The 24461-nt window shown below is 48.9% G+C and overlaps 1 protein-coding gene across 24 annotated transcripts in view; it reads right to left on the bottom strand.

The window, feature by feature from the left end:
- Positions 1–24194, bottom strand: part of GRIN1 (glutamate ionotropic receptor NMDA type subunit 1) — an 85079-nt gene extending 60885 nt beyond the window's left edge. For 7 of the 24 annotated variants that reach the window (XR_012155315.2, XM_073314985.2, XM_073314980.2 and 4 more), the window contains exons 1-3: positions 23372–24191; positions 11249–11383; positions 5900–6076 (exon numbers count right to left, since the gene is read on the bottom strand). Coding sequence is in view for 13 of the 24 variants with exons in the window: in XM_073314985.2 (XP_073171086.1) it covers positions 5900–6076; positions 11249–11383; positions 23372–23629 (570 nt within the window). In the remaining 11 variants the exon portion in view is untranslated. Of the gene's footprint in view, positions 1–5899; positions 6077–11248; positions 11384–18248; positions 18431–23371 lie in introns of all 24 variants that reach the window. The other 17 variants (XR_012155320.2, XR_012155312.2, XR_012155317.2 and 14 more) reach the window with 10 other exon arrangements.
- Positions 24195–24461: the final 267 nt, after the last annotated feature.

Genomic DNA, 24461 nt, shown 5'->3' with positions numbered 1-24461 from the left:
TCCAATTACAAAATGGGCACCTGCCCTTGGAAAATACAGATATAGTATAAAATGGTCCTCTCCGCCCGGCACTGTGGATTGCTATTGCCATGGCGCACCTGCCAGGCCCTCCACCTGGGGAGCTCTCCCTGACCTCAGTGGGAATGCTAGGTGCGATCAGGTGAAGAATAGGCATTGTGGAGAAAAGCCCGGAACCGTAAGTTGGGGAGAAGAGTTCATCCCTCTCTCATTTTCAGTTAGAGCGTTGACCGATTTCCCATTCTCAGCCTCAGAATGCTCAGTCTCAAAGGAGCCAGTGGCATGGGGACTTCCCTCTGAGCTTGCCTTCCCTACAGATTACCTGCAAAAGGACACAGAACCCAGAAGGCCGGATCCTGCAACAGCTTATTACAGAGCAGAGTGCATACTACCTGGAGAAGCCAGTGCTCGTGCTGGTAAACATTACAACTGCTAGTGCATGCAGGATCAAGGCAGAGTTGTATTAAAGCTAGAGATGAATTCCCCTCTAGATCTGAACACTTCTGGACTTTGGGGGAGGTTCAAAATCTTCTTCCAAATTTTGCAGCATAGTCTCTTGTAGAATGAAATCCCTGGTAGGGATCTGCTGTGCGTCTACCAAAAAGTGAAGAAGTAAAGCATTTCCCCCCAAGTTATTCCTTAAACATGCATCTGTTTTCATCTCTGCATCTTGATTTGCAAACTGCATTGATTTGTCTCCCTCTTTCTGCTCTCAGAGCTGCTTCTTTTAAAGACTTGTTGCTATTTCTCCTGCCTGTACAATGCTTGCAGGGCGCTATACAGTGAAGGGATGGGCCCTTCCATTGCCTTTCTCCTCCCTGTTCTTTCCTCCACATAAGTTCCTCCACAGGCAAGATTTTTGTTTCCCTAAGAATCTAGAATGTTATACAGTAAATGCATCTACTGTAGAAAAGAATCTGAGGAAATAAAATATACTCTGAGCCCAATTCTGTCGTCATTTCAGGCTCCTTCTACTGGTGTCCATGGTAGGAATTTCCAGTGCTTCTTCTCAGTGTCTCATCATTTCACATGGCACAGGAAGATACAGAGCAACATTGCAACAGAGAAAAGCAGCGTCTGGGTGGCAGGAGGCAATGAAATATTCACTCCCTTCCAGATGTGTTGGTCCACTCACTCAGGCAGCAGCTATTCAGCAGTGCACTCGAGCTTCCTATATTTCCTATTTCTTTTATTTTCCAGTCTTGAATGACCTTGTGCACACGCATAGCAGTGATGTCCTACAAGTGGACTGAACAAAAGATTGGCGAGTAGGGAACGATTCTATCCTGAGCCTACTGGGGCTAGACAAGATGGGACCTAATGAGTCATTGCTAGAGCTACAGGTCTGCTATATTGGCAAAAATGTCATGGGTACTGTGATTTTTCAGTTTGTCTTTGACTTTGCTTTGTGTCTAGGATTTTTCTTTGTCTCCATGATTTCATAAGCTGTAGAGCTGGGGTGGGTGGGTCACCCAGGCTATGGTTCAACCACTTTTTCCCACCCATCGCAGCGCAGGGCAGGTGATTAATTGGCGCCAGGGCCAGGAAGGAGGCATCGTGCGGGAGAGCCATCCCTGCATGCTGAGGGGATAGCAGGAGGGGAGCCAGGCAAGCCCCAAGAAACAGGAGCCACCATTGCAGGTGAGTGTGGGGCAGGGTCCCTCTGCTATCCACCCCCAGCTCCTCTCACTCCCCACAGGGGCAGGACCGGACCCTCCCCTATATGATCTCCCCACTTTAAATAGCATTCTGATGACATTACACACCATTTCCCTCTAAATCCATGACTTTTACTCGATTTACTGTGACTGTTCAATGATTTTTGATAAAAAATGCCGTGACAAACCTGCAATCCTCATCTTTCCCATCCCTAATTTCTATCAGTTATCTCTTTAGGTGCTCTGGTTCCCAAGGATTGTTGCTGGGCTCCCCATAGAACAGCAAAGCTACACAAATCATTCCAAATGAATCATTTTTAGAAGATTTCACCTCTTTGTGCATTGTCCACGAGCTGCTTGTCATCGTCTTTAATTAACTAATGTAATCAAATAATGTCCGTACAGTCCTGAGTGTACAGTATGTATTTGATATTTGAAATTTAAAATGTTTGGCTGAGACATATGGGTTGTAGGGTCCTATGTCTGTTTCCTGATTGGGTGAGTGTATCTCTTAGTATCAGGCGTTTGAGGCAAAGACTCATGCTCGGAAATTAAAAATCCACTTTCCACAACTAGTCTCCAGCATTTGCGCAGAAGGTGTGGTTTGCCCAGTGCTCTGGTTTGCTGGCACTCTCACGGAACAGCAGCACAGCCGGTCTGGGACACAGTCAGCAACGCAAATGTACTTTGTGGCCTTTATTGGAACCTTGAACAATCTCTGATAACCACTGGCTAGTGTTCAAGTGTTAATTGAAATGACTTAGGCTGCTTGCAGAAGGCAGAGCTCCTCAGCCTGATGAACAGCAGCCAGATCAGGCTGATAGTCACTGAGATGGGCTTGAACCAAACCTGAAATCCAGCTGTTCACAGAGAATTCAGCACTGGATAGGAATGCTGGGCATAAATGCCTGTGTTAAAATTATTAAACCACCAAAACAGCGTTAGCTCAGAGTCTGACTGAACTCTCTGAGGCTGTCAGGTAAGATGTGACAGGAAATCCTATTGCTCCAACCAATGGTTTCAGTCCCCAAGAACAAGGGAACGTGGAGTTAGAGATAAGGTATTTTACAAAGATCAGTCACCATGAATACCGAGCCTTCTGCAGGTAGATGGAGGCAAAGCCTGACAGCATGGCAGCAGCTTCTCCTTTCTGCTCATTTGCAGTTCTGCGCCAGATCAATGCTCAGTCTGATCATATGGTTGGGGAAAGGACTAGGGCAGGCCTGAGTTCATGGAAAGGAAGGAAATGGACAAAGGTTCAGGTGCATTAGCACAGGGATCAAACCCTATGTGATAAAAAGGGCAATCAGAACCAGAAGAGACTGGGGAAGAGGTGAAGAAACCCTACGTATCACCTAGGTTATGCAGGAGGTCAGTCTAGATAATCACAAGAGTCTACTCTGGCCTTGGAATCTATCAGCTAGCTTCTAGAGTGACCCGCACATCACAGCAGCTGGTTGGATCAATGGAAACCTTTCCAGCTCATGTCTAGTCCACAGCAAAGGAAAAGGGTATGAGATGGCCTGACAGTTGCCAAAGAAGAGGCAAAGGAGAAGGCAACATAACATCTAAGAGACTGGTCCCAGGGTCTAGAGGGCATCAATAGCAACCTAGTGGCTGCCAGAAGACATCATGTATTCAGCTCAAATGCAGTGCAGGCCCCCACATAGACCCGCACCCCACCCCACCCCATGGTCTCAGTGGCTCTCCTTCACAAGTGATAGGCTGACAAAGAGTATAACACAGAACTGGGGAATCATAGAATCACAGAATATCAGGGTTGGAAGGGACCCCTGAAGGTCATCTAGTCCAACCCCCTGCTCGAAGCAGGACCAATTCCCAGTTAAATCATCCCAGCCAGGGCTTTGTCAAGCCTGACCTTAAAAACCTCTAAGGAAGGAGATTCTACCACCTCCCTAGGTAACGCATTCCAGTGTTTCACCACCCTCTTAGTGAAAAAGTTTTTCCTAATATCCAATCTCAACCTCCCCCACTGCAACTTGAAGTAAGAGGCGTAAGAGGACACAGAATAAGGCTGTGAGTGAGTGTGATGTTCTTTTGCTGATCCAAAGGACAGTGCAGGAAACAGCAGGGAGTGGGGGACCTGAGAGAGAATAGTACAAGTTGTGGACATGGAAGTTGTAGGGTGAGTGGAAGTTCTGAGTCTAGGGACATGAATTCATTGACTCAGAATAAGGGTGACAGTGACCCTTCCAAAGCCATCAATACTGGAGGGCAGGAACATAATGGGGGGGGGCTGGACCCAATGGAGAAGGTCTCAGATAAAATGCCAGCCAAGTCAGCGCTACTCACTGAGAACAGAGTAAGCAGCAATTTTTGCCAGTACCAAAAATCTCCAACAGCTGGAGATGGGACACTAGATGGGGAGGGCTTTGAGTTACTACAAAGAATTCTTTCCCAGATGTCTGGCTGGTGGGTCTCGCCCACATGCTCAGGGTCTAACTGATCATCATATTTGGGGTTGGAAATTCCCCCCCGGGTCAGATTGGCAGAGATGCTGGGGGATTTTCACCTTCCTCTGCAGCATGGGGCAAGGGTCACTTGCAGGTTTAAATTAGTATAAATGGTGAATTCTCTGTAACTAGAAGTCTTTAAGCCATGGGTTCAGGACTTCAGTAACTCAGCCAAAGGCTAGGGGTCTATTTCAGGACTGGGTGAGGTTCTGGGGCCTGCGACATGCAGGAGGTCAGACTAGATGATCCTGATGGTCTCTTCTGACCTTAAAGTCTATGAGTCTCTGAGACTTGTGCTGTAGCAAGGAACCCTTTGGCCTCCTATTCGGGGGGAATGTTTGACTCTAAGAACCATTTGGGCCATGGAAGAAACCGCCTGAGGAACTATCAGTGGGGATACCCCATGCTGAGAGCATGCATCCATCTCTCAGGGCTGGCCCACAGATAGCTAATTCGGTGCTGGTCCACTGCAGAAATAGGTATGTGCTAGATGAGCCAGAAGAGGTGCCTCCCAACTCATGGGTCTCTCTGATTCTAAGCAGACTCATCAAGTAATGTCTGCGGCTGTGTCTACCAATCAACAACCTACTCTGCCACATCTGGCTGGTGGCCTGGCAGCTGCTGCTATGGCTAGATCCCAACAAATTACAGGTGTTGCCAGTGATACATGGCAGGCTTCAGAGGCACCACTCACAGGGATTGCCTGGTAGACAGGAAGTGTAGCTACTTTACAGGGCTTCTCTGGGAAGCTCCTACAGTGTGATAGGCTTGGATGTTTCCTACCTGAAATGGACCCAAGACTGTTACCTTGTACCCCTGAGTGTGGGTGGGAACTATCACTTCCACAATCCAGTCATGGAGGAGGCTCCGTGTCTTCTAGTTAAACAGTTTCCCTTCAAACTGCTCAGAGTAAGAGTGCAGTCAAGGGGCTTCCTGTCTTGTATGTGCCTGTTCAGTGTTAATCTTAGGAACTGAGCTGTCCTACCGGCTCAGGCTCCCACTATCCACAGATGACTCAGACATGCTCACGCTCATACTGCACCTGGTGAACCTCTACTCGGCTGGACGTAGCTATCTGCCCCTTTGCTTGACACTGAAAATAGGGGCGGTGCACCTCCTTGAGAAAGCTGCTCTCAGAATCCACAAACTTACTCTCATTTACAACACGGGGCATGTCAGGAAAGCATGTTTAGCATGTGCTTCAATGGAGATGGGTTAGGGCATCTAATAATGGCCAAAGAGCTGAAAGCTGTGTAGAGAGGGCACTTTATACCTCTGTGCAGTAATGCATTGACTGCCCTTTCCCTCCTAAGCCACAAAGCAAGTGCCAATTAAAAAGCTGTTCTTCTGGCTCTTTTTTGTAATTAGCTTTGCCAAGTTTGCACTGTACCCTAGGGAAGCGTCAAAGGGGAGGGGTGCTTTTCCTAAGCTGTGCGATTGGTTCTCTCCCTGGGTGGGAATCGCCCGGGCGAAGTATTTGCAGAGCTCCAGGTTATTCTTCCCTTCATTTTGTAGTTGATTTACACGTAGGAGATTTCGACCATGGCAAAGCAAGTGAAATGAATAAAGTACAAAGTTCTGTCAGGTACTAGTCAGACACTGTTGATGCTTTAAGCATAATGTTAGCCATGTTACAATGGAAAGAAAAGGTGTTTTACATACAGAAATCTACATACATACAACAGTCTGAGACTTCTAGTTTCGTTGTTGTTCTTTAACAAAATTACATGACAATGTTTAGATACTGACCTTGGATTCTCTCTCTTCCAGGAGTGTCTCCAGCTTCTTCTGTGCAGCGCGACCCTCGTGGTCATCACTGACGATTAGTATGATGTGATTCCAGTTGTACACTCGCATCATCTCAAACCAGACATTGGACTGGTGAGAGTATGGTGGGACAGTGCGCAGGAAGGACAGGTGGATGCTCTGCAAGGAACAACAAAGGCTAAACATAGACTTTTGCAGCTCATTCTTGCAGAGGTATGTCTCATTGACCAATCAGTTCCACAAGTACTGGGCAAGGATCAGAAGTCTAGCAACACAGGAATTTCTGGTGACCCTGAAATATAGGCCTTTGGGTCTCAAACCTTTAATTGGCCTCTATAATACGAAATTCCCTTTTTTTGGCTCTGATTTCTAGGCTCTGATTTCAGACACTCTTGTTTCCTGGGGCTAGTCCAGTGCCTGGGGAGGTCGAATGTGTGGCCTATAAGAAGCAGAGCTGACCTTGTTATTCATTGTCAATAACAGTCAGTGTGTGCTTAGCCCTTTTTTCTGATTGTAAATTGTGACAGATAATAACTTCTTCTAAGCAAGCACATTTATTCTTAAGGTAAAAGCACCACAAAGAAAACATATAAAAACAATAAAAGAACCTACACACATGTTAAGTGCTTACCAATGTCACCTATCAGTCTTATGGGACTTAGTCGGTCAAGGTCTTCCAACCCTTCCACAATGGTTGCCCTCCCCCCACTTGGAAAGAAGGGCCTGTCCTTTTGCTGGATCAGAAAGCAGGCCCAGAGTCAGTTTAAACACAGGCTATTTATCCAAAAGTCCTTCTGCTTCACCCTTCTGCTTTTAAAGCCATAATATCCTTTCCCCATAGCAAAGAATACAGAATATCTAACACCACACCCTAAGCCAACACCCCAACCCTTCCTGAGTCTACATGGAAATCTGTCTTGTACGTACAGCAAAGGCTGTCACACCAGGAACTTGAACACAGATTTCACACCTTGGGAGCATTTGATGGGATTTCATGACATGGGGCTTAATTATTGTCTTAGGAGTCCCAGTGTCTCTCCAGTCAATGAATGACTACCCCTTCTGCTCCCACTAGGAATCCAGTGGATCTAGCCCCGACAGGGTGCAGAAAGACACATACAAAATGGTTTCCTTGGAAAGCAGAAGGGGTGTATCAGATCCCATCAGTTAGTGCTGACCTGCAAGGGACTGTGGAGCCAACATGCAAATGGGGTGGCTGACAGGGAAGGGGGGATCCCTGTGGCCAGTATCCAGGAGGAATCATGTTACCTTCCCAGTATATGCAGACAAATCCCTGGGGGGAGTGGAGGTGAGACAGCCTCCATCTCAAGGAGAAGGATGAGACCTACTGACATTAAGGGAAATCTATGACACGCACCCAAGGGTGGGAAATGCCCAAGAAATATGCATGACAGCTGCTCAGGAGACGTCAAAGGTAGCTCCGGCCAGGAAGGAGGGGGAATGTCTTCCCACAATCTATGACTGCCTGATAGTCTGTGAAAATGTATAAGACCCTGGGTGGAGGAAAACTTGCTGCACACCCTGACTCAGTATGTGAGGATTAAAAGTCCATCAATACACTTCCCCCCAGATAAGCTAGGATTGTATGTAACCTTTCTAGGGGGAGATAGGACACATATTGCGATGCCATGCAGTATCTCTGGGGTCCACTGCTTTAAATGAATGGTTCCTGTATGACTGTGTCCTACTCCATGGGGCAGGGCTGCACTGCTCCTCCAGGAACCACGAACAGTGGGTGGGGATTAAAGCAAATCAGCCAGGTTGGAACCATCTCCTGGGGAGGCTCGTGCATATTGGTTCAAACTGGCTTTCCAGAGACCAACGGACAAAGAAAGGACTTCGTATAAATAGCTGGAGTTCAAACTGACTCAGGCTCTTTGTTCTGATCCAATAAATGGCCAAGACCTCCTGTCAAAAGGGTGCCCCAATACTCAAGGAAAGGGTTGGAAGGACTGAACCTACCAGGGTCCCATGAGACTCAGGGCTGCTGTAGTGTTTTCCCCGCCACAGGGATATTAAATTTAATTATATTATGGTCACTATTACCAAGTGGTCCAGCTATATTCACCTCTTGGACCAGATCCTGTGCTCCACTTGGGACTACATCAAGAATTGCCTCTCCTCTGGTGGGTTCCAGGACCAGCTGCTCCAAGAAGCCGTCATTGAAAGTGTCAAGAAACTTTATCTCTGCATCCTGTCCTGAGGTGACATGTACCCACTCAATAATTGAAATCCCCTATTATTATTGAGTTTTCTATTTTTATAGCCTTTCTAATCACTTTCACAATCACATCCTGGTCAGGTGGTCAGTAGTATATCCCTACTGCTACATTCTTATTATTCAAGCAGGGAGTTTCTATCTCTAGAGAGTCTATGGTTGAGTTTGAGTCATTTAAGATTTGTACTCTATTTGACTCTATGCTGTCTTTCACATATAGTGCCCCTCCTGTACTTGGTCCCTGCGGCCATGGTTTGCTTTTACTGAATACACACACATATGACACGTACCGACAAGTCAGGTAATCGTACATGCTGCATTCAGTGCAATAAACTGGATGACCCCCACTCTGCGCTGGACTTCTGCCTGCATTCTTTTTACTCATGCAGCTTTCTTTTTATGGGTTTTATTTGTCTGGTTTGTTTGCCTGGGGAGAGGGGTGTTTATTGGCCTATGTTTTGAGAATGTTAATCAGGTGTATCTATCTCTCCCACTCCCTCTCTAAACTCCCTCACAAAACTCCCCTGTTAGCTGCTCCTGTTCCCTAGGACACTGTGCAAGATGAATCACTGGTCTGATTAGAGCTAGTCAAAAGTGTTTGAACATTTTTTAAAATTGAAAAATGGCCATTTTTGGAAATCCATTTTTTTTTTTAAATTTGTTCTCTTTCAAAAATGTTCATGCCAGTTTTAAATCATGTTAGGATTGTTTTGATCTGTTTTTATAATTTCCATGACCATTTTTCTGATTTTCCTTTCCTTTCCTTTCTTTTTCCTTTTCCCGCTTGCCTTTCATTTTCCAGTGATTTTTGGAAAAAAATATTTTAAAATGACAGGGAAAAAAGAGGAAAAACTCAGGATAAGAGAGGAAAGAAAGAAATAAGTTGAAACTTAAACAAACAAACGAACAAAAATATTAGCCTGAGACAGACACCTAGTAAGTTTCACCCTGAACAGTTTCATGTTGGCAAAATTATAAGCAACTGAAAACAGGGTCTTATAATGGAAGCATCAAGTAATCTTAACTATAGTCACTGCTACCTGCCGCCTATAGTAAACATCATTCATTGCAGGGAGTATTAGCTCTGCTGGGACTGATGTATAAGTGAATATCCCTCTATCCCTGGCATCAGTTGCGTGATTAAAATGCCTTTTTAATTGGCAGCGCCCCTCCTAACCCGTCTGGGATGTCCCTGAGGCTGGCATGGATTACAGGTACCCTGTCACCTCTCCAGCTTAACATCGCACTCATTTCCTAGCCTCTGATAGCGCTTTCCTCTGAAGTCCACGCAATTCCCAGTTTTCAGCATCACCTGTGTCTCTTCTCCTGTCCTAACAGCATCGGACAGGCAGCACACTGGGCAGCAGTGAAGTCTCACCGGTGCTCCCATCACCATATTCAACAGTACTGCATGCTCAGCACTCATTAGCCATAAGCACCAAAGTCTCCAGCTGCCCCTTGCTGACAATTCTCCCCCATGATTTGATCACAACCCAAGATTCTGATGCCTACGGATGCTCTTGGATCAGTGTTAAAGGTCTTCACTGCAACCCTGCTTATAGCAGCTGTACGAAACTTTAACCAGTGCTCTGAAGAATTAAGGTTGTCCACAGAACAGTTACAAGATGGGTTGTGGCAATATAGCTCCGTCACTGGGGCTCACCTGGTTTTTGGAGGAGCCACCTTTGGGGTATTTCAGTCTCCAGCATTAATCAGTCTTGGCCTTGGTTTTTCTGCTGAGGTTGCTAACAAGGTAGCAATTGAGATAATGGGGGAGGGGGTTTTTTGGGGGGAGGAATTGGGATTTATTTGAGGACACATGCCCTGTTGGAACTGGCTGAGAACATCCACTCCTTTTCTCCTTACCCATAGATTCAGGACCAGCCTTCAGATGTGAGCGGCAAGAGATGTGCACTGAGCTTTTGCTGTTTCATTTCATTTCATGTGAATCTGTTGCTCCTCCCTAACTGAAATTTGGCTTTCTTTGGAATGTGGATGAAATGGCTATTTTTGCACTGACATTTGCATCAGTGAATATTCACAGTTTTCCATGCAAAAGGCATCAGCATACGAAATATGGACTCTTTTGAGCTTTGAAATAGACTCGTTTTTACTCAATAAATGTAGCACTATTCTACCTGAAAATGGGTCCAGCTTCAGGTTTGTAATAAAATGAGAATGTCACAGCACTTCTGCAAGGACTCTGTGGAACTCCTTTGCTTTTACAAAAGAAGTACATTGTACAAGGTCAGCCCAGAAGTGAGGAGTGTCTGATGAAGGAGCCACCCACCATACTCCCCGCATACCCTGCACATGGCCAGATGCATCAAATTCACCACTCTGCAGAGGGCCAGCATAAAGCCTAGGCAAGGCACACTTACATCCTCAAAATAGGGTGTGTATCAGACATGAACGGCACCTAGTCCTTGCCTGGCCCTCTGCCGAGGGTTGAATCTCACCCCAAAGTGAATAGACCTTTTCATTTTCACAGGGACATGAACTGTAGTTTGGAACTTGACTTGCTATTTCTTGGCCGCTGGGCAGGCTGGGTGTTATTTCAAACCAGAGGATAACTGGTGTTAACCTCCAATCATACACAGACTGAACAAAACCAAACAATCTTGAAGACCAAAAGAGCTCCTGCCAAATGGATAGACAGTATTAGGGTCCTCCTCCATCTCTGCAGTTCCTCCAGCATCCAGGGACCACCCAGGAGGCTCCCAGCTGTCACTAGTCAGCAGTTCAGGAGCTAGTTCATGCATTTGATTTGGCTAAAGAGCTGTGAATCCAGCAGCCTGACAGAGAAACACTGCAGAAATGATCCAGCGATATGTAGGTCAACATTGTGAGATATCAAAACCAATGAATTCAGAGAAAGCCAGAGTAGGAGAGAAAAAGTGAGAGTTATCAGATCAGTCTGGAGAGGATAGATAGATAGATAGATAGATAGATAGATAGATAGATAGATAGATAGATAGATAGATAGATGTATTCTGGAAAAAGTAGTGCAGAAATCATTAGTCACTTCTGATGGATGTTCTTCATTTATACCACATGTATGAGATACATACTAGGAAACATGCATCAGTTACCTTATCAGAATATATAGACATGCGTGTTGTCAGACCAATGACAGGAATCCTGTAGAAGCCAGCTGTGTATGATACAGGTGTTGGTGTTAGGTGATCATTTGGAGCAGGTGGGTGACTAACTAATATTGCATAGACCTGTAGGACACAGGATACATGATACAAACATTATTTCATAGGAGCAGAATGATCATGAAATGTGAATTTCCTTTTCTTTTCTGTACATTAAGTAGCCAAGTGCTAACATGGTCACGGCATTCAAACAACAGGAGATATAAATAATAAAAGAATACATAAGCAACACATGTCATGATGTGGTTCTGTAGATGAAGGAAGGCATGTATGAAAAGGCTGCTTCTTCCCTTAGACTGAAGCCGTCGCCATTAGGAAGAGATGGGTCTGTTTGGGGTTTCATCTTAATGGAAATGCAATGCTTGGCAAGCTAAACTAATAACTCTCATGGATTACAGATTAAAGAGAAACATCTCTCTTACAGTCACACTATGTAATGAGATTTATTTAACCACACATTTAATACTCAACTCTAATTCCCCTCTGAGGACTATTACAAACAAAGTGGTCAGCTGGGATTCCGTGAGAGAGAGAGAGAGCGAGAGACAGACAGAGAGAGGGAGAGAGAGTCACAACACAGAACAAATCAGCCAGCTGCCTGCTAAGCATGCACACACATCAAAACCCAAGGGGAAGGGAGGGGAGGCGCATGGGAGACTCACTCAGGTAAGGACATGAAGAAACATGGATATAAATATGTCTTAGCTACTTTCTTTTCTCTCAGCAAAGCAGGGTTGATGTGATGGCCAACATGACAATATCATTTCATATGAAAATCACTTCTACAGCCCCATAAATGTACCTGGCACTTGACAAACAGTAGGTCAGCTCCCCAGCTGGTGTAAATGAGTGTAACTACATGGAAGTCAGTGGAGTGAGACCAGTTTGCACCAGCTGAAGATCTAGCCCCAAAGCATTTTCAGCAGTGGTCCCCAAACTTTTTACCTCGTGCCCTTCTTACCCCTGTCTGCACCCACCTGCTCCCCAGAGCCAGAGCCAGAAGTGGGGCCATGGCTCTGGGTGAGGGGGACTGTCCAGTGGTAAGGGAGCCGAGGCTGGGGCCATTTCTGGAGGTGGGGGTGGGAGTCTGGCGAAGGCCGGCAGCCAATGCCCCAGGAGCGGGGCCGGCAGCTGCGGCCGGGAGCAGAGCCCCAGGACTTAGGCTGGCAGCCAGATCACCAGACTTGGGGCTGGCAGCTGGGACCCTGGGTGTGGAGCTGGCAGCTGGGGCCAGGGCCAGGAGCGGAGCTGGGTGGCACTCCCTCCCCGCCCTCCGTAGGGGCTGGCCTGGGCCCCAGCTGCATCCCCCAAAACGTTCCTCCCTTCCTCCCTAGGGGGGCGTACCCCACAGATTGGGGACCTCTGATTTACAGTCTGAGGGTCTGCCTACACTGCAATCAGAGCTGTGACTGCAGCATGTGTAGACATACCCAAGCCAACTTTGATCTCCTTCTGCCTGGAAGAAATAGGTTTTGAGATGGGGTTTAAGGAAGGTAAGTGCACTTGCCGGAAACAGGGAGACTCTCAGGGACAGCATGTTAGAAGGGGAATAACTGGGAGTGGAAGGAAGAGAGAAGAGTATTGAGAGGAGCACAGGGTCTGAGCTGGGGAAGGAAAGCAGAGATGGGGCTGTAGGGCTAACAGGTGAGAGTGAGGAATTGACGCTGAGTGTAGCCAGGGGAGGGATCTAAGGCAGAGGGTTTGCTGGCTGGAGCTGGGTGAGGGACATGACATTAGCAGGCTGATAGGAGAAGCAGGAGAACAGTCTAGAGTGGCAATGGTCAAGGCAAAAGGCCATCAAGACGTGCACAAGGGTCCTAGCAGGAAAAGAGTTTGGGAAGGAAGTGCTGGGGCTGCATTAAAGAGGGCACAGCAACAGGACATAGGGGAGACAGGATGCTGGGGGAGATGCCGAGGGAAGAGGAGAGCCGGATTAAAGTCCGGGAGTCAGGAGGGACAATGGAATTGTTAATGGGGTTAGAGAAATGAGGATGGTAGAGGAGTGGGAGGGAGGGAAGACAAGAGGAGCAGCTCGGATGTAAAGAGCTGGAGATGATGGCAAGGAGATGTCAGCGAGGCAGCTGGATGGGGAAGAATGGGTGGCGGGGAGGAGGAGAGTTAGGAATCAGCCATGTGAGCTCCAAGGGGAGCTGTCACCGAGAGAGATAGAAAGAGGAGGGAGTAAAGGCAGAACCGCGTGGCATAGAGGGGAGAATGAGCAGCTGTGAAGCTGAGGCAGGCTGGACAAGGTTCACGACAGGGCAAGGTTGTGGACCAGAGGGCGTAATCCTGCAAAGGGCAGCGCTTCCTCAACTCCAGCCAGCTGCAGTGGGAGCTGAGAGCAGCTAGCATTGCAAATGGTCTAGCACCAGGAGACGGGGAAAAGCAGAGCGGGAGGGAGCGACTGACAGAGCGGAAAGTAGCACAGACCAAGGAGGAAACGGTGAAGGACGCATCCCTTTGACATAGTTGGGAAGGGCCAGGGAGGAGTCAGAGGGATGGAGAGGCTGGCAGCTGCTCATGCTGGGCAGTTCAAGCGCTGGGATATCTCAGGGTATGTCTGCACTGCAAGAAACCAGTGGCTGGTCTGTGACAGCTGACCATTGGTGCCGTTGTTATGAGTTGCCAGTGGGTGCTCGATCCCCACTCCATCCCAAGCTCTGCCCCCCTTCCCCCAAGTCCCCACCTCTGCCTCGCCTCTTCCTGCCCCGCCCTGTTCTGAACCCCTCCCCTGAGCATACCCCATGCTTGCTCCTCCGCTACCGCCCAGCACCTCCTGCATGCTGCTGAATACCTGATCGTGGCAGGCAGGAGGTGCTGGGAGGGAGGGAGAGGAGCTGATTGTGGGGGCTGCCGGTGGGTGCTGAGCACCCACTGTTTTTTTTCCGTTGGTGCTCCGGGGCTGTGGGGCCTATGCAGCTGACACTGGCTTGTGGGGCTCGGGTCGTGGGGCTATAACATTGCAGTGTAGACATTTGGGCTTGGGCTGGAGCCTGATCTGTGGGATCCAACCCCACCAAAGCCTGGCCACATGACCTCAGCAGATTCAACCCCTTGGAAGATGCTGCACATTATTCATGGCAGCTGCTAACATAAAATGGCCATTTTGCAAAATTTTATTTCCAAAATTCTTCTCTGACACACTGAAATTCTGCTCATGCTTAAGGTCAAAGAATAAGAAAATTAAAGCTGCTGAAGGTACCCCATGCCAAGGCATAACCCACCCATAAGTGAATACTGCCCATTCTTGGTATGCTGGTCTGAATAACCCACAGCACTGGCATTTCTAGAGGGTGAGGAATATCACTGGATCACATCATGACAAGTTGACTATGAAGCTATATTAACAGTTATTAAAATGCATCACTGGACAGTGTCATTCAGCACAGGGCTGGGAATGCAGCACACTCTTATTGGATATTCACAAGTCAAAAAATCTCCATTGTTTAAAATGCACAAAAGTTGTCTCAGGGCAACCTGGGTGCAGAGGGCCAGACCAGGAGAACACACCTCTTAAGCCCCACTACAACCCCAAATAGAGCTTAAATGAGAATTAAGAGGTGCATAGGCCTTTTGCTAGCCCTCTACACAGGTGTGAAATTACCTGCCAACACATGTGATCAAGCAAATGATGAAACAATGCTGTCAGTGCACAAGATATACTGTCCTACAGTATACACTGGTTCTCCACTTGTAAGGTAACTAACTCCCTTTTCTTCATGTGCCAGTATATTTATGCCTGTATCTGTAATTTTCACTCCATGCATCTAAAGAAGTGGGTTTTTTACCCTCGAAAGCTTATGCCCAAATAAATCTGTTAGTCTTTCAGGTGCCACCAGACTTTTTGTGGCTACAGACTAACATGGCTACCCCGTGATACTAGTCTTGCAGTACTGCATACTATTTATGCCTGTCTCATGTGGCAAGATTAAGAAATTCCATCTTTTCAATTGATGTTTAGATATCATGGTGATTAGATAGATAGATAGATAGATAGATAGATAGATAGATAGATAGATAGATAGATAGATAGATAGATAGATAGATAGATAGATAGATAGAAGATGGGTGAGAGAGACAAGACTTCAAGCTACACAGAGCTCTTCTTCGTGTCTGGGGAAGGTAATCAGTGTGTCACACCTAAATATGAGCTGAAACAGATTGTTAAGCATAAGGAGTTAATAACACATGTTGCAAGAGACTATTCAAGAAGAAGTGAACAGTTATCACCGCTGTAGTCATAGGACAGAGGAGGGTTGGGGGGTTACATACTGTTGTAATGAGACATAAAACTAGCATCACTATGGAGCCCATGTTTCTGTAGACACACTGCTGCAGCCCAGCCGTAAGCTCTGCCGATGCAGCACATTGGTGATGGCACTCGATGCCGACAGGAGACAGCTCTCTTGTTTGCACAAACCCCCACCTCCATAAGCGGCATGAGCTCTGTGGCGGGAGAAGCTCTCCTGCCGACATGGTGCCATGCACACAAACTCTTATGTCGGTGTAACTTATGTCACTCAGGGGGATGCAATAGTCACACCCCGATCGACATAAGTTTTGCTGACATAAGTTGTAGTGTAGATATAGCTCAGTGTCTAGCAAAGTCATGAACTTAAGCTCTCAGGCTCCTCTTTTGAAGGTGTTGTTCAGGGTTTCCTTTGAGGATGAGGTCTGAAAGGTCAGATATGGAGGGATCGCTCTGTGAAAAGTGCTCACCCAGGAGTGACAGGGTGTTTTTGTGTCTTATCATTATTCTGTGTGAGTTCATTCGAGAGCGCCGTGATTGTCTGGTTTCACCCTCACAGTTGTTGTTGGTGCATTTGATGCCCTGGATGAAGTACACCACATGTGATAGGCATGTGTAGGACTCATGGTTCTTGAAAGGTGTCTTGTGGGAGGTGTGGATCATTGTAGCAGTGGAGATATGGCTGCAGGTTTTGCATGTGTTGTTCTGGCAGGGTCTGGTGATGCTTTGAGTTGGTCTGTCCTGGCATGCAGGGAGCTTGCTTCTGATGATGAGCTTGGTGAGGATGGGGCATTTTTTGAAGGCCAGAAGAAGGGGTTCAGGAAAGATTTTGTTCAGGATGGGGTCCCCATCAAGTATGGGTTTTAGTTGTTTGATGATACCGCAGATGGGTTCCAGTGTGGGGCGATAGGTGACAACTAGGGGTGTGCAGTTGATGGAGGTTTTTCTTCTTCTCTGTATTAAAGCAGGCTCTCTTGGAATATTTGGGTGGCCCCTTCCATGATGTGATCTACTTCTCTAGTGGAGAGTCCTTGTTTGGCAAAGGTGGTTTTAAGTGTTTTAAGATGTCTATCCCAGACTTTCTCCTCAGAGCATATTCTGTGTACCTGAGTTCCTGGCTGTAGAGAACAGATTTCTTGGTGTGTTTGAGGTGGTGATGGTAGGTGTGGTGATCAGTTTCTGGAATATAATTGTCTGTAGGGTTTCATTGTTGAAGCTGACCATGGCGTCTAGGAAGTTGACGCTGGTGTAGGAGTGTTCTAGAGAGAGTTTGATGGATGGGTGGTGGTTGTTGAAGTTGTGGTGGAGATTTATGAGGGAGTTTACGTCATCTGTCCTGAGGATGACTATATAATTGATTTCAGAGTGGTAGCCGTGTTAGTCTGTATCAGCAAAAAGAACGAGGAGGACTTGTGGCACCTTAGAGACTAACAAATTTATTTGAGCATAAGCTTTCATGGGCTAAAGCCCACTTCATCAGATGCATGCAGTGGAAAATACAATAGGAAGATATATATATACATAGAACATGAAAAAATGGGGGTTGCCATACCCACTCTAATGAGACTAGTTGATTAAGGTGGGCTATTATTAGCGGGAGAAAAAAAACATTTGTAGTGATAATCAGGGTGGCCCATTTCAAACAGTTGACAAGAATGTGTGAGTACCAGTGGGGGGAAAATTAGCATGGGGAAATAGTTTTTAGTTTGTGTATTGATGTATCATTGATGTATCTCAGGTATACCCTTGGTTTAGTGCTGCATTTTTCCAAAAATTCTTCCTCAAGGTGGGCCATGAAGAAGTTGACATGTTGGGGAGCCATTCTTGTACCCATGGCTGTTCTCATGGTCTGGAAAAAGTGTTGTTGAATGTAAAGTTGCTATGGGTGAGGATGTAATGGATGAGTTTGCCAGTGTGTTTCTGGTGGATGTGGTGGATGGTGGAGTGTTGTCTGTAATTCTGTAGATATTTAAGGCAGGCAGCTATGCCATCACATGAGGCATGTTGGTGTAAACGGAGGTAACATCCATGGTGGCAAGGATGCTGTTCTGAGGGCGGTTGTTAATGTTGTGGAGTTTCTTAATGAAATTGGTTGTGACCTGAAGTAAACTGGCCCTTTGTATGGTGAATCTGAGGACAGTTTCTATGAGTCCTGATATTTCTTCAGTAAGAGTGCTGAGGTCAAGTATGATGGGCCTGCCTGGGTTCCCTTGTTTGTATGTCTTGGGAAACACGTAGAAGGTCCCTGGGGTGGCTTCATGGGGGACGAGGTTATAGAATTGCTCTTGGAGTTGTTTAGGGAAGGATTTGATTATATTCTTAAATTTCTGTGTGAATTATGGTGTGAGAGTCGTCTTTGAGTTCTTTGTAGTAGGTGGTGCCAGAGAATTGTTGGTTGGCCTCACTGATGTAGTCATCATGGCCGAGGATAACAATGGCACCCCGTTTGTCCGCTGATTTGATCCCTATCTGGTGGTTGGATTTCAGGAACTGGATAGATAGATAGATAGATAGATAGATAGATAGATAGATAGATAGATAGATATTTTAAAGAACTTCAAATCCCTACTTGCATTCTAAATTACCCTCAAAACTATGCCCTTTGCCTGATTAGGACACATGGAAACAGCCCCTTTGCTGTTCTAATGAGCTAGCTGCACAAATAGCTATGGAAGGAAGTACCTTTTTCAGAGATGAAGCTATGTAAATTGCTCTTGGTGCAATCCAATGGTGCATGAACATTATCCTTCCTGCTGGTTTCTCCTTGCTTCTTTTGAATACATCTTCTGTACATTTCTCTGACTTTCCTTGGCCTCCAGACATTTGCATAGCATTTGTTTGGAAAATTGGGCCATATCCAATTACTATTTGAACCAAAAAGATTAGCTAGTCTTCCCTCTGCTTCTTTCATTGCATCTCTCTCCCCACCTCTCCCCCATCCCTCTGCAAATCCACCAGAGACAGCCCTGGGAGTACCTATGCTTAATTTCAAAAGTTTAAAATGTCCAGGATAGTACCTCTCTGCATGCATATGTGTTTGTGTGTATGTATGGGTGTGTGTATATGTATACAAATGTCCGTGCAGGAGTATAGGGGTGCATGTGCATTTGTGTACACATGTGTGTGAAAAGTCTGACTGTTGTGAAGACTGTGGGTTGTTTAGGCAGAGAACCCAAGAACCCCCCAAAATGTGAAGAAAACAGAACAACACTGCAAAAATGAGCATTCAAAAAAATGTCCTTTGCAGAAGTTAGAACATATTTTACTTTAAAAAATAGATAGCAAATGTAATTGTGTCCTGCAGAGTTATTGTGCTAAAGGGGTCTTAGTTTTGCTTTAACAGCCAATCTCAATGCAGCCTTAACTACGGTGTCACTACGGATGTCTCCACAGTCTGTGCAGGGCTCAGAGCCTTGCAGGCTGGGAGGAGCTTTATTTATTTTTATGTTATTACCAGCTATACTAAGCTTCCTTTGTAAATTAAGAGAGAAATGTGCAGACCCTCTTCCCCAGCCCCTTCAGTTATGGACAAGCAATAGGGTGCTTCTCTTTTGCAACACTTAGAAACCAAGTGACAGTTGCAGAAGGGGAATTCCATGCCCTGTATTCAGCAAATAATAAAGAAAATCTCAGTAACTGATGTTCTGGAGGTTAAATCCTTAATCTGCTCAGTTTCAAACTAGAGACAAATAAACAGCCTCCTACTAAATTCCCTAAATATAAGCACAGATCCCTCTGTCCCTGCATTATGCGGCAGTAGCGGGAGTGATCAAGGCATCACTGCCAGGGAGGCTAGGCTGGATGAGGCATTGGCATTTGCCATGTCAGATAGCCCTGCCTGGCCTTTGGAAGACGAGTGGGATTCACAAGAGTGGGGGGGGAGGGGAGGCGAAGAATGGAAAAATCCTTTATTTGCTCAGCTCTCGGTTTGAGTCAAGTGTGAACAACATGGAGCCCCAGAGGGTGTGACAGATTCAGCCAGCTTCCGAAAGCCAGCCTCTCTGTGTAGATTTCCAGTGTGGGGAGGAAGGGGAGTTAAGCAAGAAAGCATAGTGGTGTGTGAATGCGCATATGTAGAAACTTTCTAACTCTAAGGGCAGGTAAACTCTGGAATAAACTTCCAAGGGAGGTTGTGGAATCCCCTTGTGGGGGTTAAGAACAGGTTGGACAAACACATCTGGGATGGTCTAGGTTTACTTGGTCCTGACTCAGCACAGAGGGCTGGACTAGACGACCCCTCAAGGTCCCTTCCAGCCTGACATTTCTATGATTCGATGAGTGTTGCCAGTTTGTGCCTGTGTGTGTTTGACAGAGAGATGTTTTAAAGGCCTGAGGTGTAGTATTTAGTTAAATGCTTTCTTAACGCTGAAGGTTTATAGTGCCAGGCAAACAGCTTAAAGCACTCCTGCTCTGCAGTGATGCAGGTCCTGTGTGTGCTGAGAATTGGTTTGTTTAATGTATTATTTAGGAGGCTCCGATATTTGAAAAAATCCTGTAGCTTTAATACCAGGCATGGGAGCAGGGTGTGTTGAAATGTGCATGTGTGTATGTGCATGTGAGGACCATGTGTGAGCGGGTCGAAATGCTCTTATATAAAAAGCTGCAATGCAGTCAGATAAAGCTTCATTGGAATTCAGCGAGGCAGCAGCGGGTGGGGGAGGGGAGATCATGTCACACAAAATGAGGCCACCCAGAGCCATGTATGAGCACTGAGGCTCCGCTTGGACATGGAGAGCAGCTGTCCCTGCCTGTGCTTGGGCCCGGTTTGGGTTTCACACAATCTCAGACATGACAACACCAGGCACAGATTGCTGGAGCACCATTAGAAGCACCATATTTAAAAATCAAGCAAACACAGGGCCTCCACCCCACCCCCCCAAGCCCTGCAGTGATTCATTTCTCCCCCAACATGGTGCAAATACTTTACTTATATGCTATGTTTCCTTTGATTTAATGGCGACAAAGGTCACACTCAGTGTTTGCATTTGAAAATAAAGCCAAAAGATGGGTCAAACTGTTATCCATGGATGCATCCAGAAGAATATTCATGCTGGTAACAAAAATAAAGGGCTGGGGCATTATTCAGTTTACATATGAAATTCTCATAGTATCCTCTCCCATCTCAGCACCATTTCATTATTCGTGGGGCTGTACTCGTATTTATTTGCCAAAAATATTCATGTTTTCATTTCTGAAGACCCAGATGGAAAATGTTTTGTGTGTATTTCTCTTTAAGTAAAACTTTGCCTGAATATATATCTGTATATAGAAAATCCACCCACAGCAAGAAAGACTATTAAGCCTCTCCATAGAAGATGGGAAAAATATAGACAACTCTAGCTGGTGTTTAAGTTACCTACCTCCGAGGTTTTCCATAAAGGATGGTAAAAAGCATCTGAATTATTCAGAATGTTCGAGATTTATCTATTGGTATGAACTGACTGCGCTTACATACACACATTGTACCCACAGGCCTACAAACACACACCCTGGACACACACAGACATTCAAACACACTGCACACCCAGAGAGATGAGCAAACACCCATACCCACCCTGGACACACACAGAAACATACAAACAAACACACTGCACACACAGAGAGATGAGCAAACACCCCCCCCCACACTGTACACACAGAGAGATGAGCAAACACCCCCCCACACACTGTACACACAGAGAGACATACAAACACCCCCCCCACACTGCACACACAGAGAGATGAGCAAACACCCCCCCCACACTGTACACACAGAGAGACATACAAACACCCCCCCACACTGTACACACAGAGAGACATACAAACACCCCCCCCACACTGTACACACAGAGAGACATACAAACACCCCCCCCACACTGTACACACAGAGAGACATACAAACACCCCCCCCCACACTGTACACACAGAGAGACATACAAACACCCCCCCCCCCACACTGTACACACAGAGAGACATACAAACACCCCCCCCCACACTGTACACACAGAGAGACATACAAACACCCCCCCCCACACTGTACACACAGAGAGACATACAAACACCCCCCCCACACTGTACACACAGAGAGATGAGCAAACACCCCCCCCACACTGTACACACAGAGAGACATACAAACACCCCCCCCCACACTGTACACACAGAGAGACATACAAACACCCCCCCCACACTGTACACACAGAGAGACATACAAACACCCCCCCCACACTGTACACACAGAGAGACATACAAACACCCCCCCCACACTGTACACACAGAGAGATGAGCAAACACCCCCCCCACACTGTACACACAGAGAGACATACAAACACCCCCCCCCACACTGTACACACAGAGAGACATACAAACACAGGCATACACTGTACACACGGAGACATACAAACACACACTCACAAAGGCTCGCAAACACACACACAGTCCACACGCATGCCAACATACAAACACACACATAGACTGTACGCATATACACAAGCACACACCATACATCACGCACACAGACATCAACCCTTCCCAACAGGTCCACCACCAACCTTAATATGCAGGTATAACCCCCCGTCCCAATCCCCCATGAATCTGAGAGAATGCAAGGTCTGGCTGTCTGTGTTAACACATGATTTGCTTGGGCTATGGGATGAACTCCTGGTGCTCCGTGGCCTGTCCTTGCCCTGATCAGTGAATTAAGGCACTGGCAATGAGCTGGCTGGGGGAGCGGATGGGGGGCTGTGGGGGGAGATGTCTGGAGGGAGGAGGGGGAGATGGGCTGCAGTGATGGCTGAGGACGAGGGACTGAGCGCTAGCTGGGGGAGCAGAGGGGGGGCTGCAGGGGGAGATGGCTGGAGGGGGGAAGGGGAGGTGGGCTGCAGTGATGGGTGAGGGCAAGGGGCTGAGCACTGGACGGGGGAGTGGATGGGGGCTGTGGGAGTGGATGAAGGGTGTGGGGGGAGATGGTTGGAAGGGGGAGTGGATGGGGGCTGCAGGGGGAGATGGCTGGAAGGGGGAGCAGATGGAGGGGGCGGGGGGAGATGGTTGGAAGGGGGAGCAGATGGAGGGTGCAGGGGGAGATGGCTGGAGGGGTGAACAGATGGAGGGTGCGGGGGGAGATGGCTGGAGGGGGGAGCAGATGGAGGGGGCATGGGGAGATGGTTGGAAGGGGGAGCAGATGGGGGGTGCAGGGGGAGATGGCTGGAAGGGGGAGTGGATGTGGGGTGCAGGGGGAGATGGCTGGAAGGGGGAGCAGATGGAGGGTTGCAGGGGGAGCGGATGGGGGGTGCAGGGGGAGATGGCTGGAGGGGGAGTGGATGGGAGGTGCAGGGGGAGATGGCTGGAAGGGGGAGCAGATGGAGGGTTGCAGGGGGAGCGGATGGGGGGTGCAGGGGGAGATGGCTGGAGGGGGAGTGGATGGGAGGTGCAGGGGGAGATGGCTGGAAGGGGGAGCAGATGGAGGGTTGCAGGGGGAGCGGATGGGGGGTGCAGGGGGAGATGGCTGGAGGGGGAGTGGATGGGAGGTGCAGGGGGAGATGGCTGGAAGGGGGAGCAGATGGAGGGTGCGGGGGGAGATGGCTGGAGGGGGGAGCAGATGGAGGGTGCGGGGGGAGATGGCTGGAAGGGGGAGCGGATGGGGGGTTGCAGGGGGAGATGGCTGGAGCGAGGAGCAGATGGGGGCTGTGGGGGGAGATGGCTGGAAGGAGTGGGGCTGCAGCGATGGGCGAGGACGAGGGGCTGGGCGCTGGCCGGGTGAGTGGCTGGATGAGCGGCCAGGGGTGCCCGAGGCGATGCTGGCGGGGCTCCCGCGGGCCGGCCCCGGGTACCTGGCTGGAGATGAGGTCCTCGCAGACGGACAGGGCCATCTGGATGGCGTTGGGCTTGTGGGTGACCGAGGTGGCGTTCAGCTGGATCTTCCACGTGCCGTGGCGCTTGTTGGCCTGGTTCACCGCCTCGCGGAAGATCTGCTCGTGCTTCTTGGTGCTCAGCACCGCGCCGATGTTGACGATCTTGGGGTCGCAGCCGGCGCGGGCGAAGGAGAAGGAGACGAGCACGGCGAGCAGCAGCAGGCGCATGGTGCTCATGGGCCGGGGACTCGGCTCAGCGCGGGGCCAGGGCGCCCCTGCCCGGCCCGCTCAGGCGCCCCGGACGCCGCCCCAGGGGCAAGAGGCTTCGCCGCTCCCCGCCGCGCCCAGCCTCGGGGCTCGCCCCATCCGGCCGCCCGCCGAGCCCTCGGGCAGCGCGGCGCCAGCCCCGGCCGGAGCCGGCCCGGGCGCACGGCGCTCTCCGAGGTGCTGAAGTCCCGGCGCGCCCGGCTCCGCGTCCCGCTCTGGCTCTGCCCCGCGCCCCGGCACCTCGGGCGGCGGCTGCAGGCGCCGGCGTCCCGGCCGCGGCGCACAGGGGCGCGCTATGGGGCAGGGCGGCGGGGCGCGGACCCTCCTGCGCCGCCCTCCCCGGGGCAGGGGTCTGCGCTGCGCCCGTGCGCCACCAGCCTCCCGCCGCAGAGCGCTGCCCACGGAGCCCAGCGGGTCCCGCCGCTGACGCGTCACAGCGCAGCACTGCGGAGCCTCCGCTGCTGCCCGCCCCTCGCCGGCCCCGGGGCTGGGGAAGGGCTGCTGCGCCCGGCCCCTCCGCCCAGCCCGCCGCTCGCCGCCTGCCAGCTGCTGTGCGCAGGGCACGGCCCCGGCCCCCGCGGCGGGACACGCCGCCCTGTCCCCGAGGGCTGGCTGCCAGGAGCCGGTCCGGCTTTCTCCCCTGTCCTGGGCTCCTGCTGTGCTCCCAGACACCCCCGCCCCCGGCACCAGCCCACAGCACCTCTCCCCCGGCTCAGCTCCTCGGGCCGCCTGCAACCCCCGCTGCCAGTCCCAGCACGAGGAGCTGGTGCCCACTTTAGACGGGAGAGCTCATGATGAGGTC

The sequence above is a fragment of the Lepidochelys kempii genome, chromosome 16 (genome assembly GCF_965140285.1).
Source record: "Lepidochelys kempii isolate rLepKem1 chromosome 16, rLepKem1.hap1, whole genome shotgun sequence".
NCBI classification, from domain to species: Eukaryota; Metazoa; Chordata; order Testudines; family Cheloniidae; genus Lepidochelys; species Lepidochelys kempii.
This window is presented reverse-complemented; position numbering and strand designations above follow the sequence as displayed.